At 44.0% G+C, this 18,445-nt stretch overlaps 1 protein-coding gene across 2 annotated transcripts in view; it reads right to left on the bottom strand.

The window, feature by feature from the left end:
• The window catches only part of KCNJ5 (potassium inwardly rectifying channel subfamily J member 5), a 60,896-nt gene that overhangs the window by 3,090 nt on the left and 39,361 nt on the right, over window positions 1-18,445 (bottom strand). The window contains exon 6 of one of the 2 annotated variants that reach the window (XM_021295949.2): window positions 10,378-11,156. The exons of the other annotated variant lie outside the window; for it this stretch is intronic. Coding sequence (XP_021151624.1) covers window positions 10,822-11,156 — 335 coding nt within the window. The 3' untranslated portion in view covers window positions 10,378-10,821. Of the gene's footprint in view, window positions 1-10,377; window positions 11,157-18,445 lie in introns of those variants that run through there. 2 annotated transcript variants of the gene reach the window in all.

Genomic DNA, 18,445 nt, shown 5'->3' with positions numbered 1-18,445 from the left:
TCTGCTTGCTCAGTTGCTGACCAAAACAAGTGTTTCCATAATTTTCCAGGTCCAGAACATCATTCAGAGCCCTGTCTCTAAAGCACTGAAGTCGGGAGCATCTGTAAGCTTCCAATCAGCTGTTTCCTTGCCCCTTTGCTTTGCCAGGGCAGAGCTGACAGCGTGATAGTCCCTGGCATGTAATGCTCTGTAAATGCAGCTCCAGAAATGCCCGTCTCCCCCACCAGTGACCGAAGTCCTCCCAGCACCTCATTACCAGCTCTCCCAGTTGCCTGCCCCGCATCAAAGGGCTTTCCTGGGGCTTTGACAACTATTTCCCTGCTTGCAAGTGAAAGTTGCAAGCTCTTTTTTTCGTATTAAATGATTTAAGGGAGCTGAAATAGGATTTACCCATAGATGGAAGAAGCTCCAGTTTTGCATCCTGCCATGCACAGTAGAAGATGATCCTTATCCTGAGTGAGATGAAGTATAATACCTGCCTGAGCTACCTGGATCTGACCTCCTTGGCCTCCCACACAGAGATGGCAATCCCTCATTTGATTGCAAAACAACCTTACAAAGCAGCTTAAGACGGGGAAACTGAGCGCCCAGACCCAAACTGGACGTCAGGATGCTTGCAAAACAGCACCAAGCACGAATGTGTACCGTCCTGTCTGCACCGGGGTGGATTTTCATCATCGCTATTCATCTTTGAGCATAAATTCTCAAGGAAATAAGTGAGCCCTTATTTCCCAGCAGTGAAAATGCCTTTAGGCATCATCACATCCAGAGTGATTTCTCTCACTGGAAGACTTTGCGTCTAATGTGCCCCTTGTAATAGTCACTCTGGTGCGCTGGATGTGGAGCAGAGAGAAATCGTGCAGGAGCAGGAGTGCACGATGGAGGCTGCGTGCGTGCACAAGCAGATCCGAACGCGTTTGTACCCCGAATAACAGAAACCCTGCTCTTCACACGGGGTATTGGTGGCCATTCCACACAGCACATCGCTATGAAACCCCAGGAGGGCTGCACGCTGCATCTGTCTAACTCCGAGTCAGCGCCGCTTCAGGCAGCTGTTCCGGGGAGATAATTAAAGATGGTCTCCAAATCCATAAATCAAAGAGAGAAAGACCTTGGAAAGGGGAACAAAAGAAAAAAAGGCCTTAAAAATATGCCCTGTGCTGTATAATACTCAGATAGCTTCTTTCCAGGAGTAATTGTGCTTCAGAAACAGCGTGCGGAGACTCTGCAAGTGACTTGGGGCCCCAGGTGGGGGAGGGAGTTTAGTCTCTGGGTGCCTGTGTAGCTCTGCTCTGCTGTTAAACCCCAGACCTTCTTTCCTGCATGGCCTGCCAGGGAAAAGGCAGACGGTGGTGGTTCCCCAAGGAAAAGCTGTCGAGCCGAGGGGACGTGACTGGCTCTGAAAAAATACCAAGGGGGAGCAACAGGGAGAATTTTTTCCACAGCCCGGACACACAAGGAGAAAGCTTAACCAATAACGAGCTCCATTAATGCCTCCCTGGTGAGCATTAACATTTTATCAGCATCAGTAAAGTCACAGAATAGTCGAGAGGGAGGCAGCTCACTTCATAGCAAAGGAGAAACTGAGGCACAAGAGGGTGATGGTCGACAGATATAAGACTATTTCCCAACAAACATCACAAGTGGACACTTATCACTCTTTTTGGTGGTTTCAGCTGAGCAACATTTGCCCCGTGGCACATAGCGGGTAGCGGAGGTTCAAGTTCCAAGAAAGAGGATGAACTAGGAGAAGACACCAAGTTCCGAGCAGCTGTGGGTTAGCCAAGGCCATTTTAAAAATGAGATCCTGCTATGCTGTGCACCAGGCAGAACGGCGCGTGGGGCTTTTTTGGGGACAGATTCTGTGGAGTCTATCCGGAACTAAAGCAGAATTCTTAATGAAACAGAAGCGCTGCGCTCTAAATTTAGCTGCGCTATTAATGCTTTTAAGCAAGTACATCTTCAGCCGTGGAGCGGCTGGAGTTTCGCTCACAGTGTTTGCTCCCATCGGGCCAAATCTGAAACCAGTGGCAAAAAAACCCTGGATTTGCAGAGGCCCAGGGCTGGGCTCGCTCTTGCTGTCCCTCCCCACCCTCGGTTGCCCATTCAGTAGCTTGTATAAGTGAGCCTAAAGTTGGTGATGCTTATAATTCCATGGTATGCTTTAGCCTTTCTGGCAGCAAAGGAGGAAGGTCAGAGCTTGCGGAGTAGCTGGTGGAGTGAGACAGCAAAATAAACAGTAACTGAAATCCAAAGGAAATATCTATCTTTTCAATATCGGATCTGTTAGTCTAATACTCTTCGTGTTGCAAAACCAGCTTCCGTATTGCACTCCAGCTACATTTACATCAGATGTGCCATATATCATATAATAATACAGACAGGAACCGTGACTTGTCTGGTAAATCGCTTTCTGCTTGCAATATGCTGATCTCTATGGGATGGGAACGTATGAAATCTGGGGATTGAAGGCAGTATTGCAATCTGTGCTATGACAGTAGACGTGAGGGATGTTCATATCAAACGCATGCTGCAATTTATTGTTTAGTAAAAAAAAACAACAACAACAAAAAAAGCCAAACCAAACCCTTGATTTATAAATATTTCACCTGGGAAGAACCATCACTCTTTCAAACCAAGCACACAGACAAGCTTTCCAGTGCTAACGGGTGATTAAAGAGGGTTGTCTGGATGGATATGCTGGGGACTCAGAGAGCTGCAGCTCCTCCGTAATAAAGCCCACCAGACTCAAACAGGAACAGAGCTTTGCTTTTTTCTGTGCGATCATTAATAGCCAGCAATCCTTCATTTATTCTGTATTCCAATTAAGCATGTTAAATGATAAACAGGGATTAAAAACTGGTATGGGTTGTTCCGTACAGAATCAGGAGAGGTGCATTTGTTCCAGTGTTAAAGAACAAATTAGAAACTCACCTGTCCTGCCAAACTCTCTGTCCTTGCTCATAAGGTCAAGAAGCCCAGACTGATGCGTTAATAAAACAAAACACCAACTCCTGTCAGTCACTGCTGGGCTTATCATTTGGAGACACCTCCTGCTGCCAACAGCCTGCTGCTATTTTTACGGAGCCAATGGGTGTGCCCACTCCACGCGTTGTTCACACCTCGTTTACTCTTAGCACCTCTCAAGGACCTTGCAGATAGGTGTGAAAGGACTCCTCCCCTGCACAGCCATGTGCTTCCATAGGGACAGTGAAATAAACAGGAGCCAGAGCTGCTGTCAGCACTCGTGCCCATCCAAGGGGAAGGGGTGAGTGTGTCTTCACTCCTGCACAACTGCTGGCCAGCTTCTCCCTGCTCTTTTTTATAAACAGTTTGCAGTTAAAGCCAAAGAAGAACATCCGCTCAGCAAGGGCCTGTATCCCTTGGGCTTATTTCATCCAATTCCTGCCATTTTCTATGTGCAACAACAGTGGGAGCACAACCTTCCAGCAAGGGGTCAATGTGTCCACTGATACGTGACACGGGGAACCAAGTTTAGGGCTTATAGTCCCGAACTAGTAATTTAATTCCTGAACAAACCCTCCTGCTTTGCCAGATGTGCTAACGATTCACTCTGCAATCACCAGGAGCATGAAGGGCCAGGTTTTCTCAGTTCATTCTCAAGTCTTTAGGATGGCCATGCAGGACATAACATCCTTCGCCAGTTGCTACAACTTCACTAAGGTGTGGGCAAAATGTGACAACCCACCCAAGTATAGTCTTGGAAATGTTCCCAAAGCACCCACGTTAGTGATAATCAGGCAAGAAATATAAATCCACTTGATATCAGCTTCGAGTTTTTCCAGTAACTTCCTGCTACATCTTTGGAATGTGCGCTATTTAAAGAAAGAGGACCACAAATTCCATTGAGATGGAAATAAATGTATATGCCAAATCTAATTTGACTTTAAAGAACGCTCCCCGTATTTAAAACCTATCAGTTTTGCCCTTCCATCTCGGTTATTAATAGCATAGGTGCAAAAGCAATCAGACACTTTTCCTGGGATGAACCAAGCTAATGGAGGGTGGGCCAACCTGTGGCCGCTATGTTGGGCTCTTGAAGGGTATCTGGATGCATATCAGAACATGGTGTGCAAACGCTTTGCTGAATCCAGCCTGGCTGCGATTTACCACTAAGAATAAACACTTCCTAAAAATAAACCTGTACTTTCCTGGCTTTCTTCCTTTCTTTGTTTTCTTTCTTTCTTTCCCTCCTGTCTAGGTACCTTCTTTTCTGTTCTTTGTGCAAAAAGACCTCTCCTTTTCAGCATGATCAGGGCCTCCCAGCACACGAGATGAGCCACAGTAAAGTTCAAGTCATTTACTAAAACCATTGATACAAGAATAAAACATTTCTGAGCCAGGCCTCTATTCTACAGTCATTTTACAAAGGCCGTCATTTCATCCTCCTAACAATCAGTAGACTATGTAAGAAGTGAATTAGCAAATCAATTTGGATCAAGAAAAGGCTGCTTCTTTATGTCAGAATTACAACGGGATGGATTTAGAACCTATATTCAGTTGAAAAAACAAATAGAACCCCCTCGGACTCAAAGACTACAGGATAGTTTCAGGTAGAATGGGGTTTACTAGAAACTGGAGGAAGTTTGTGGAAAAATGATCCTGTTCTTTTCTCCAGTGCAAGCAACCCATAACTAAATATTCATTACCAAGCAGTACTATATCAGCTTTGGTACTAACATAACAAAAAGCACCCTAGATAGTGTATATTGCACACGAATTTGAAGGATTTATGCCCTCAGCACCTCGGATTGTCTGCCTTCAGACGCTGCTATGAAGCTATGCTGATTTACAACAGCCAGGATGTTTCCTCCCGCCACTGAAGTTTTCCACTTACAAAGCAACCAAAAGGACAGAATTCAACACCACGGACTCCAAGGAGATCGTTAATTCAGGTTATCAACAAAACTTTGCCCTTTGGATACACTTGCCTGGCCCAAGGAGCCCACTGCGAGTATCGGGCCATATCCTCAAATACCGTTTAAACATCTCAGTGATGAAAAAAGCAGCTGTTTAACTCATGGCCCTGTAGCGAGCTCAATTTCCATGCGTATCTATTCTCATGAAGATGCATTTTAGAAGGACCAAATGTCCTCCGGTAACGAGCGGGTTAATAAGCAGCTACCCAGTTTTCGTAGCGACAGCCTGTTTTCCAGTGTGGGGTCACAGGTTGGCAGCCCCGTTTTAATGAGCTGTGTCCTGCGAATTTCACCGTCATTTCAAGTCTAATAAGGGAACCCACAGGGGTGGTGTTTTCAATTTGCTCCTCTCGCCCGCAGTTTGTACCATACACCACGCGGAGCAGCTCACAGCTGGGGAAAAGGAATTAGCTTGTATTCCCCATATGGGGATTTTATAATTCAATATTTATTAAGATTGGGGTCCTCTCATTCGAAAAGCCAACGAGTTTGCTTTACTACGTGTGGGATATATTACATTAATATAGTGAACAACTGCTTCCAAGAACTAATTTAGTGACGGTGTTGAAAAGCCCCGCACACTATAGGAAATATTATGAACAGCTAAGGATCCTTAATACTTTGTCTAACCGAGCCTTGTGCATACAAATTAAACAGAATTTGAAGCCCTGTTCCCACCATCAGAACTAAGGGCTACTTTACAACTGAAATGACACCTAAATGTCTAATTTTAATTTCAAATTCACTCTATAAAAGCACAGCCTGATTGTTTTCCTCCGTTCTAAGGAAGGCTTATGAAAAATGAGCAAATCTAAGCTTTACTTAAATGTATGTGAATGAACACAGCTATCAGCTGAAGATTGTTGTGAAGCAGTATTCCCTGATATTCATTAATTCTTCCAGACATCTGATATTCCCTTGTACACACAGCAGCAAAACACTATTGCTCAGTAAATAATACCACTGTCCCATGAGAAATTCAGAGATCTATTTTCAACTTTCTACTTAAAAGGAATATGAAATATTCCATTATTTTTGAATATCGGATATATCCATCTTCATATTCATACAGAAAACTTTCTATTTGAGATGCTTTCTCTTGGCATTTGGAGATTAAGTTGCTCTATTGAACAGAATTAAAGCATTTCATTTGAGTGAGTTTTGGCATTCTCTTCTGTCCATTGGTGTCAGAAATGAGCTATAGATCTATTTGAAATAAATGTTTTTATAAATATAATTGTATACCGTAAATTCACTTGTAAGACACTTCGCAGCAAAACACGCACAGTGAGTCACCAAAAAGATGGAGAGAATATTGTCTTTTTGATGGAAAGATGAGATAATTAGCCAGTAAAGAACAGGAGACAACACACAATCTGAGTGAAAGAAGGCTTCTGCTAATTGGTAGGAACCTCCCAAATAAAGAGGAGCAATGCAAGTGTTTCTTCATCTGTCTGTCACAAATACTCCTAACTGCTTTGCACATCGTTGTGAACGGTCCCTTTATTTGCTTTTCTGCTTAAACTGTTTGAGTTAATGTGATTTTTCAGTTAAATGAGTAACAACAAGAGATTTCTCATCTACGAGTGTGGCAAATATGTTAAGCACGGCTGGAAAACTTCAACATGTGTCTCTCTGTCGTACCCAGAGGCAAATCATGTGCTGCCACTCTTTGCACAAAATGGAGCGAGCACCCTTAAACCCAGTTTTAATTTGCCATGTCCGTCTGGAAAAAGCTCAAGGTATCAAAAAAGAAAGTTCTCCCTTGTGTTACTGGAATGACAGATTCTATTGCCTAGAGAGGAGGAAAAGAACACAGGGTGGAAAACAAAGAAAACCAGCTTTACCTGCGCTACAGTTAATCAAAACTAAATGTCAAAGAGAACAAGAAAAACTGAGGTGGTAACATAAAGAGGACAGAATCCATGAGAAACTCAGAGCAATGAAAAGGTCAAGGGAGCCTATAAATAAAGCCCAAACCAGACAAGATCTGGGGAGGCAGAAAGCTCATCGGAAGAGTACAACGCTCAGGCAATGGAATATGTTTTATGCAAATGGAACAATTACTATGCCAGGTACAAAACCCGTCCTTACTCTGAACACTACGTACAGCCCATGTGAAGCATCAAAACAAGGCATAAACTGATCATATTCCTTGTACGGGCACACGGCTCGGTCACGGCAATACAGAGCAATTCCCGCTCCTGCCAGGCTGCCGATGGAAACCGTGTCCCCCTTCGTTGTTTGTTGCATGAACCCAGAATAAGAAACAGCTCCTACCTCCATGAAATCGCAATCGTGAGGGCCCAGCTCTAAAAATCAACCACAGTACTCATGGGCCTTCCTGAGCTGGAACCTGAACAGATACAGCAAACAAAGCAACACGCACAGAGTTGTCCAGTGGGTCAGTAAAGTCAGGGATAAAATTGAAGTCCTGAGTCACAACCCATTGCCTTAACCATCACTTATGCTGCCAATATTGTATATAATGAAGCACAGCACTGTGTTCTAGGCTAGATTTATTTTTACGCCGACCAGGACGGGTTATTCATTCAGTTTGTGCTGACGATTCTCTATTTCGGTGTATCGCAGGAATAACCACCTGGCTCTGCAGCCACAACAGAGGCGCCTCAAAGCAGACGGGTAGGAAAACCAGGGGAAGCACAGGGCAGCAAGACGGCTGTGAATCACTAAATAACACGTGAAAAAATATTCTCTGCTATCCAAAGGTACTTAGGGAGTTGTTCCAGCTGTCCCCCCAGGATGTCAGGTCCTGGTCCTACCCCCCCCACGTTTCAGATGCTGTTTCAGATGTGGTTTGTCCAGAAGTTTCATTCGGGGAAGGACAAGCCCCTCGTGGCCTCAGTTCAAGGGTCCGTCTCCCTGCCCACACCTGGCATCTGCCTCTGCTCTTTCTATTCTGGGAGGCAGCGGAACAGCTGAGCTCTGCGAGGCAGATGGGGCGTGAATTCGGTAGCGATTGTGCTGCTCATTTGTTTGGCATTAAAATGACGGACACATGATGGAGCAACCCAGAACAAACACGGAGGGGAGGTTATGAATGCCGAATCGCTTTTACCAGCATTACTGTTCCTCTTAGTGCGAGTTTTTCCTCTCATTCAGGGGTAAATCTGCATAACCACGGAGGGTTGGAGTTGTCATCCTGATTCTCATCAGGTATTTTGTCTGATGGGCTGTTCTGTTTCTGTGGTTTCCTATAGTGCGTTTCTTTCACTCTTGGGCGATGGGAATAGACATTTTGGTTTCACTGCTGGGTTCGCTGCACACAAGGGTATTTGGGTGACAAAAGTAGAAAGGGGAAAGCATTTGCTTCCTCCATGAGACAAAAAATTCTATGAGTCTGTGTTTCTGTCAACCTTTGGCTTTATCTGCATTTATTTTTCTGAGTTCTAAGTCCATGCAGGATTTGAGGACCATGGTAAAGTTAAAGAACTTATGTTAAGATTAGGACCCCAAAAACCTTCACGGACCAGGGCAGTGAGTTTGATGGATTCTCGGCCAAGCCCATAGTTCCTGGTTGTGCATATTGTAAAAACACAATTTCATTCAACCTTAAAGGAAAAAGTATTAAAGGAACGATGGGTCAAAAATATGATGCATTTTCACTCAGAAAATGCGGGCTAGTGTTGCTGAATACGCACATTGTAACTGCAAAAAGCATTAAATCCTTCAAATATTGCTGCAGTGGTCTTATGCTGAATGAGGAGTTTTATGAATATTTCAGTTACAAGACGAAGCTTGAAAGAATAGAGCTAAATTCCGTATTTGCTTATAGCAGCGGCCTTCAGTGCTCGCTAAACCAGCAGCACCACTAACGTCGCTCTAGAATTGCATTCGTATCAGTACAAGAAACACGGATTTCAGTCAGACTTTAGTTAGATTTCATGCTTCCCTCTAACTTAATTGAGTGTCCTCCCCATCATACACCAACCACTGCTTAACACGTTCTCGCAAAATGCCTCTCAGATACGGCTGGCAACGCATGGAGCTCGTCACAGGGTATTAATTACTTGAGCATAAATAACATTCCCTCTTATCACAGCTTCATGATCCACTATTTCTGTTGGGAATATATGCATAATAACAAGTGAGGGAAAACAATGGGGGGGTAAATTTAAGCCTGGAAATGAGTGACGGGTCTTGCAATGAGTGAAAGCTTAAGCCGTGCAAATTAAAATGGAAAGTAAAGGTACATATACGTGGATGGATTGGGAATTTTGCTTCTCAGTGATACATTTATAAGGCAGATGTAATTATTCAGTGTTTTGAATATGTATTTTTAGCTTGTTTACTGGGTACATTATATAAATATGAATGGTTATTTGTGCATGAATAGTGTGTTTACAGGTTATAAATGTTTCTTGTGGAATATTAATATCTTTGAAAGCACAGAGGCTGATGAGTGTGTAGTATATACTGGATATTTATGTGGGTGGACATATCTATGTGAGCTATTTCAACTCACATAAGGCTTGTGTTTAAATGTTCACCACAGCAATAAGTGGGTCTATTATGTCCCTGCTCATCGCAGGGGGGGTGGACTAAACGACCTTTGAAGGTCCTTTCCAACCCAAACTATTCTATGATTCTGTGGTTTTATTCCCATGGTTTATTGTCCTTGCACCTGCATGCAGAGCAGCAGGGAAACCGATATAATTATCGGAGATGACAATTCTGGAAGAGGAGGAGAATTTCCATTCCAGAAAGTTCAATATGCTCACTAAATTAAATCGCTCTTTGGGATCCATGTCTCACATTGGATTTTGACACGTAACTATTTTGCAGAGGTAGGGTGAGAAGTAAGGACCTCAGGAAAAGAACAGACCCTCTGAGAAAGCTCTCCCCTGTTCCTCTGAGGCTTAGCGCGGAAAAAGCAGCAGCTAAGCAGAAAAACTGAGACCTTTTCAAAAACCGTTACTCTCCCAGGTCTTCAAGATGCTTTCTAGAACTGATGAGCATTTCAAACGAAATTACTTCACTTTGAAGCTTACTGTCTAACATAATGGTAATCCACAGAAACCTTTACTTTAAATACATATTTTACAGAAAAGTGTTGCAAACGGTTACTTACCCAGCCCACCTCCTCCAGGGACTCTGAAGTTTCAGAGCATCTCCAGCACCCGGATGGCTGCTGAACCTTGTTTTAAAGCATCAGGTGGAACCGAAACTGGGACATCCAGGCTGGACGGGGGACAGACCTAAACTTGCATGGGAAGAGTCCACACAGCTCTGCAGTTTGAGACAACAGCCAAAACCATTACTGGATAAACATGCTAAAAGTTTGCAGGAAAAGTTGTCTTGTTAATATCAGACATTTTGCAGGAAATAAATCACAACGACTGTGATCCTGCAGGAATTGCTAAAATCTATTTGTAAAACTCACGGAGACAAAACACTTCACTACATACCAGAGAGGTTTGTTTTTTCCTCTTCTTTTAATTTAGCAGTAACATTGTCTACAATACATTGACTCACAAATTAGGTGAAGGTATGAAACCACATTCTTCATACTGACATGGGACATTCTGGACGTTTTAAATACCCTCTCTAGGGGGAAATAGTTCTGGACATTCAATGAACATATTTTGAAACAACCAGTGGTGGGAATTTCAGTTTTAACAGTGATCATATTTAGTGAGCCTCATCCAGAGAGGTCGAAACACTTTGCGAACAGGCGCAAAGCTCCGAACCTCACTGTACAGATAAGAGGGGAGGGGAAACTGAAGCACGGTGCTGTGCAGCGACTCGCCAGGATGGAGCAGCAGAGATCTGGATGTAAATCTCAGCTCTCTACTCCCAGTCACCTCCCACAGTCTCCCGGTAAGTGTTGGTGGGTATGTACTGTCCGGCAGCCCATGTGTTATACAGCAATATCTTCTTTCACCTCTCCCGCTGTCCCGTTGGCTCCACTGAATTCTGCTGGCTCTCTGCCTTCTTCCTCCTCGCCCTCTTCCTCGTTGGTTGTCTGTGTGCTCAGGGGGGTGGCGCTGGGGAGGTGGGCGATGAGCTGGCCCTCCCGGCGGGACTCGGCCAGCTCTTTGGCGCAGCACACGGGGGTGTTGGTCTCATACGTGCTGTGGAAACTGTTGTAGTCGACTTCATAAAAATCCTTCTCCAGGGTCAGGACGGGAGTGAAGCGATGTCCCCACAGCACCTCGGTGTCCATGTAGGAGCTGCGAGCCTGGCAAGTCATCCCTGGGGTGGAAACAGAGAGATGTTAAATGCAAAGCTTCCCTACGTGCTCACCCAACCACTTCATTTCGTTTAAAAGCACTTTCGTGTTATCTCCATACCTGATTGCTCTGGGACACAGAAAAGGTCTTCGCTTTATAAGCCTCACAAAAGGCTCTAGCATGAAAAGCTGAGCACTCAAAGGGACGGACTCATCGCTGTATCTTCAAGGATGTTTCCTGAACCTCGTGCCACTGGTACCACTAAGCAGCTTCTCTCTGTCCTCACATTGCTCTGTTGAGGTGTTGCTTGCTTGGCTCATACTAACAGCACTTCTGAGTTTTGTCAATCTGCTTCTCAGCCCCAAGGATCAGAGTTTATTTATTTGCTTTTGATGCTTTGCAGACCAGGGTAAGTGTTCAACATTGGCTGAGCTGTGAACAAATTACCCCGTAATCACCTCTCAGTATCAAGGCTGACATGTTCCAAATATTTCCTTGTCCTAATTTTGTTGTGATTTTGGAATTAATTCTGGTGAAATGTGGAAAACTCAACCTCACAAGGAGGGTGAGAAATAGGCCTGACCAGAATACATTCCAAACATGCGCTTGATCCAGTTCCTGGCCAGTACTTCCAAGTCTAACTCCTGCAGCCCATAGTACACGAACAGAAAGCTAACACAATGCATAAGGGGGAAAATATCAGTGTCAGGTGCTTCAGGGAAGAGCACATCATGTATTCTCACCATTGCGAGCTCAACTCAGTGACTGAAATCCCAGAGTAACCAGAAAACTCCTTTCCTTAATAGAATAAAATAAAATAATAACTTTTAAAAAGGCACCTTTGTGAGCAGACGAATATTTTGTCCTCATAATTGCTACAGTCCGTTAAAAGACACCCACACAGGCAAGTTCTCCAGAAAGGTTTACTTGTCTCTTATTGCTTTCCTGAGTTTAAAGCTATCAGGCCAGGAGTGTATTAGTTGCTTTTGGTTCTTGAAAGCGGAAAAGAGGGACAGTGGCACATGCAACACTGAGAAATCTCCAGCTCTCTATCACAGACTCAAAAGCCAATTTTTTCCCCCCAAGAAGATCTGCAGGAATATTTGCTTTTGGGCAGGAACAACAAGTACAGAGTTAGTCACAGCGTTCCAGCTTCCTGCTCCGGAAGGAACCAGGGAGCGCAGAGCCGGCTATGAAAAATACAACCGTGCAAGAAGAAAATTATTCCAAGTGTTATTGCCTTAAGGAAAAGTGTTTCCTCCAAGCTCTGAGTGGTTTCAAAGCCCAGCAGAGAGCAGGAGAGGGTCCTGTGAATGAACCGGCTCATTCTCATTGTGCCCTCCCAAGCGCTGCATCATGTGCAAGTCCCCAAGGCCAAGCTGGGGTGACCCTGCAAATTGCGGGGGCTTGAGGCACCCCAAGGGAGCTCCTGCCTTAGAATGAGGGTCTGAAACAGCCCCTTCCCTGGGGAGCACCCGACAGTGACCCTGAACTCCAGAGACACCATCTCCTGCTGTAAATATTCAATTAAGGAAGGAAGGATAAGCAGCTTTCTCCAGCTTGCTGCGGGAGCTGTTCCCTGGAACCCCAGGGGTACGTGGAGCCAGCACAATGAGACAACTTGTAATGGCTCCATAATCCCATTCAAATATTCCTTTTTGCACATGTGCAGCGATGTTTTAATTGCGTAGGGACATACTGCTTGGCGACTCCTGCATTACCCAGTAAACAACAGCATTGTGTCTGCTTCCAATTCCATTAAGCGCCTGCCTTGCAGGCTGCCCTGTGCTCTGCAGCCTGGTTAATTAATGCATCTGTAATGTCCCTAGCTAATTATTGCCTCTATAACTGCACAAAATGACAGAAAAAGGTGTGGAAACAATAAACCTCACTTTTATTGAGAGCACACGGATGCAGCCAGTTTCCATTTGCGTCCAATGTGCTCTGTGCCCTCCGGGCTCTGAACATCCAGCTTGCACCTTGCAGCGTCACGGAGGAATTCACTAGGCTAAGATCTATTATTTGTGGCTGTGGGCTCTCCGCAAAACTCAGGGAGTTTGTTTGGTAAGTCTTGCTTACCCGAGTCCATGGGACATCTTGGGTGTAGCGAATCATTATATCGAATGCTTCCATGCACCAACTTTGCTGCTTCTGCTCTTCTTCACTGTCTTGTGCAACTACACCCACCCGAAACGCTGACATTTCGGGCAGCACAAGGAACATTTCAAACTCTCAGAACTTTTTGCAGAAATAATCACAGTATTTATGATAAAGGCCCTTAATCCTTTTCTTAAAGTAGATATAACTATGCATTTGGGGTTTAAATAGTACAGATAGTTGGTATAGTTACAGAGAAGTGGTATTTGGTGACTTGGGCATTTCATTTAAACAAGCTCCGTGCCAAAGGATATCCTCATTTCCCCTTTGTCGGTCAAAGTAGACGTGCTTCAAAACTAATTTAAATATTACATCATGGAGATGATTATTTTTCAAGTGCATTGTATTTTCCAGATCATAACACCATTAGAAGTTTAATTTTCTCCTAAACAATCAGGTTTAAAAATGAGAAAGTATGTTTAATATAATTTTGTGCATTCTGTCAGTTGTGGAAAATGCAAAATGATACGTGAAATCTTCAGCTTTCAAGTTTTGGTTACGGCTTTTTCATCTCTTAATTTGGCAGCTTAGCTTTCAGTTGCAAACAAAACTCAGTTTTAATTGAAATCAGCAAAAGTTTGTACAAGTGTATAAGCAGATGTACCGAATTCTCAATAAAGCTGGAAGCAGTTCCAGGCTTTTTAGAGAGCTGGAGACCAGTGGTCTGTCTCCTGGTTTCAAGTCCTGCAATCAACTTTCCATAGAGTTTTAACAATAATTTCATTGGACCAGAATCCTAAGGAGTGGACTTTTTGGCTGGAATTCCTCCATCACAGGATCAAGAACAGGATTTGTGCACGTTCCTGTTTAATGCAGCCATAGGTACCTTCCTAAATGGCTCGTTTCTGGTTTCCACCAGATGAAAAGAAAATATATTGATGTGCGTATTAAACCAGGTGTTTCATTACATTTGAGAACAGAGAGAAACTGAGGAAAGACCGGTGTGTAAAATAGGTGTCGGGGACACCAATAAGGTGCTTTTCTGTCATCTGAATGAGCTGGGATCACATTTTATCCAAGACCAAGGCACGTTAAGCCGTGCTGACACAAAGCAGTGATGTGATGGCTCGCTCGGTAAGGAGCCGGGTTTTCCTGCCCAGTGCTCAAAGGGAGCTGCGCATTTCAGAACATCTCATTGCTTGCGGTGCTGCTGATTATGCAACCGGAGCAGCCGCTGCCTGGAAAAGTGGTGATTTCTCCTCATTTCCAGGTCTTGTATTAGCCCCAGGTCACTGGTTCGAATCAAACTTCATTATCACAGGCCAAATCTAACTGCGTTTGCAGCTGTTTGGTTATCCAGAGGTGAACCAGCAGCCTCTCTCCAGCTGTTGGAGGATGCGTGTTTTGTCAAACATAACCAGTGTCTTGACTGGTGGTTTAATGGGAGAGGGCAAAGGGGCCACAAAGCATCATCTACCACCCCAAAAATCGCCACAAGCATCGATTTGATCCCGTTAACAGTGCAGCTGAATCTCTCAACGCTGCTACAAGACCTGGACTTTCTCAGTGGGTAGAGACATCCCAAGCCCTGGGGCTGTCAAGACAACATTTTTCATCAGCCTAAAATTAACTCTCCTCATTTAAATGCCACAGAGCTCAGTGATTATCTGCTGGCAAAATGTCATGGGGACGCTGGCTGCACGTTGGCTGTATCTACAGTTCAGACACAGATACTGCTGGAAGCGATTTCGCTTCTCTGTCCTTGTTTTCATACACTATTGTACACGGGATGACTTTTCCCCTTGTGCCGGGTGCACTAAACCTGCAGAATTAAATATACTGAGCTCCACCTACTCCACAAGAGCACGGAGGAAGCACTGATGGACTCAGAGGTATAGTGACACACTGATGTAAGTTAGGATGGCAAGGAGTAGTTATAAACATTTCAAGTTCTATCACTCTAATTAAGCAATACCTGTCTTCAGATTAGCATCAGCATTGGAATAGTTATAAAATTTATTAGTCCCTTTATGTTAATTAGCCCACAGAACACTGTTACCTCCAAAAAGTCAATATTCCTCCAACTTGAAAAGGAATATTAGACCATAGGAGCGTGGTCCTCCAATTACTTGTGCTGTCTCCTTTAGCGGAGGACACGGCTTGGCTTGATTCACTTTGATTTTTGTGCCAGAGGAGAGTAATAGGATTTTAATTTATCTGAATGCTCTAGAGGCGTGCAGGAGCTCGTAGGCACTGTGAATGGGGGGAAAAAAGAGATCGTATGGTTTAAAGACCTTGGATTCAATTGCCACATCTCTGCCAGGCACAACCTGAGCTCCAGTCTCACACCATGGAAGTTTAAGCCCCTCACCAAGGTATTGATGGCGACTGCAAATGCACCTCAGATGAGCAGCAGGATACCTCTGCAGGAGAGCCCAGCTCATGAAAAGAATTACTTGAGACGTCTCTCTCTTCCTTGTAATTACATAAGCAGTTTCTGTAACAGTTCTGCAAGGTCCTTCTTGCAGAAAAGAAAACTTATCTATATGCAAAATGCAAAACAATCCAAGACAACCCAAACCAGATGATGAATGCACAAAGACTCCATTTAGTCATTTCACCCTTCCTTTGTTCTCTCATTAAAATAATGATTAATTTCAAGGTATCTTATGTTGTGACTACTACTTTTTGCCCTATATTTACTGCCAGGAAATTTTAACTATGTCCTCTGCAAAGGTGGATAAATTGAGGTACAAAAAGAGCTGCTGTTTGTCTACACCCCTACACAGGGATAGGATGAGGCAAATTACTTCTAATCATTAAACCACTTTCTATCACCGACTAAGCCAGAGGTATCCATGCCTATCCTTTCCTAGGGGTTTACTAGACCTAGGCCTGGTCTGTCAACAGAGCTCTGATTTCTTTTTGCCGCTGTGGGAAGGAGAAAAGCAGCGAAAGCAAAAATGTATTCACTTTGCAAACAGACTTTGCCACCGTCACATTCTTCCCTTTTCTTGCGGGTCAAACGCCGACCAGCTGATCTTGACAAGTGTCCCTTTCAGATAAGGCAGAAGAGAATTAATTCCCTCAAGTAATCTCTGTGACCAATTCATTAAGCCGGCACCGTGGGTGATGCTGCTGCTTCCAGGGTGCCACGAAGCAGCGCTGGAAGTCAGGACACTTGTCGTCTATCTTGATTTTGTCTTTACAGTGCTCATCTCACTTGGCAACGATCACAACAGATCCACCCAGAAAATCAGGCTCCCTTTAGCATTTTTTAAGCTCTCCTGGGGCTGCAGTACTTCAACCACACTAAAATATCGATTGGGAAGACCCCAATCGTGGGGTAGTCGGTGCAGCAGCTGGGGGTCCCTGAAGAATAGTCCCTCTCACTAGAATAATGCAAAGTGTGTTTTCTTTCTTATCAAAATAAAACCATCACATTTGAGGCTGGCTGTTAGGTTTCTTGCCTGTTGCTGTTCTTCAGTGTGTTGTTACTCATCCTTTCAAAACTTCAAGTCAACTTGAAAACAAAAACATGGTTTTAAAACACAATGTTTCACTTGGTAAATAAAACAATGACTTGAAGTGTTCTATAGTTCTCATTTCAAGCTATTTACCACCTTTGCCTTCCCCTGAGTCAGAATTAAACTTAAATGTCAGTGAGAAGAGCCACTTGTTTGAGAGGAGACAATACATTACATTTGTAATGTGTGTATGGTTGTTAAAGCGATTGGAAATAGTTATAAAACTGCTGTTTCAGTGAAAAAAATCCACGCTTTCAGTCAAGACATTACATTTACGTTTCCTTAGACATTTGTACATTGACAATCACCATTTTGACCTGCTTTCAAAATACCTTATGAAAAAACATATAGCTGTCTCTTCCTCCCTAGTGCAGGATGCATTCGCAGCGTGATTTGCTGTTGTCTGTAGAGACGGAATAATTCCCATTAATTTTTCCGCTGGCCAACACCTGCAGAGCTGACCCACCACGTTGGTCTCAATTGGCCCTTGTGCGCCACGTACAGAGCTTTATTCGCTGACCAGTCGTACCTCTGTGATGGTGGCTCCTCATTTTACATAGGGGTTACTAAGGGAAAAAAATGGCCTCTTGCATTCTTATACCACCCTGAACCTGTCCAGGTTGTGACAGCGTCGACTCCTAGAAGTCACGCTGCAAGTAAATTATACCATGCCCAAAAGCAGATGAATACCTGATAGGAAGAAAATAACCTAAACAATTTGCTTGAAGCAAATTTTAAGCTATGGAGGTAGGGATTAATATCCCCAAACTGCTTTATCAATATGACAAAGTGTGAGGACAAGGGAAAGCGCAAACACTGGGCTTCTGCAAGCTGCTCTCGTGGCAAAACGTCACCCCCCCCGCCCCAGTTACCATATGTCATTCCGAAAAGCACCTCAGCCTCTGAATCAGAGAGCAGCAGCATCTGAGGTTCACTCTGCGCCAAGTTCAATGCAAACTGGCTCTTCTAGCTCCAATTTTGGAATTTCACAGCCTGTCTTCTGAGACCAGACTAATCCATTTCCACAGATGTATGCTCCTTAATATCATTACACACTGGCCTGTACAATCCCTCTGGGAGAGGAGCCCATTTGTAAAGCGATATTATTCCTGTGCCATGCTTTTAATTCTGAGGTTGTTATTGGTAATGACTTCCTCGCACACGTATCAGCCCAGGCTGAGCTTTCACAAGAGGAAGGCAGCGCAGTAGATGTTCAAACAGAATCCGATAGTGTCACTGTGTGATGAGCAAAGAGGCTTTGGACAAACAAAGAACTGCATTCCGTGTTCACGTTAGGGGGTTCTAGTATCTAGTAAATGTTTAGGCTCCAAAATAAGCTTGCATTATGAATCTTTGCCTTTGATAGTCTTTTCCACCCACCCCTTCTTTTGCTTCATCTCTACAGTATCCTGCTGGGAAAGAATATTTGCCTACTAACGCCAAAGGAATTCCACTCGTACAACCCAGGTACAGCGCAGTGTATACATAACCTCCCACCAGCGCTGTTTGGAACAATCAGCTATTGCTATTCACCTAATGACTAAAGGGCGATACTGGCAAACTGAATTAGCTCTCTGGAGAGCTGCCTGTGAGAGTGAAGCTCTGGGATGCAGGAATTTGAGACACTATTTCCCCTTACATCTGGCTATTAGGAGACTAAGAAGGGCAAATCTCAAGGAAGAGACAA

The sequence above is a fragment of the Columba livia genome, chromosome 24 (genome assembly GCF_036013475.1).
Source record: "Columba livia isolate bColLiv1 breed racing homer chromosome 24, bColLiv1.pat.W.v2, whole genome shotgun sequence".
Taxonomy (NCBI): domain Eukaryota; kingdom Metazoa; phylum Chordata; class Aves; order Columbiformes; family Columbidae; genus Columba; species Columba livia.
This window is presented reverse-complemented; position numbering and strand designations above follow the sequence as displayed.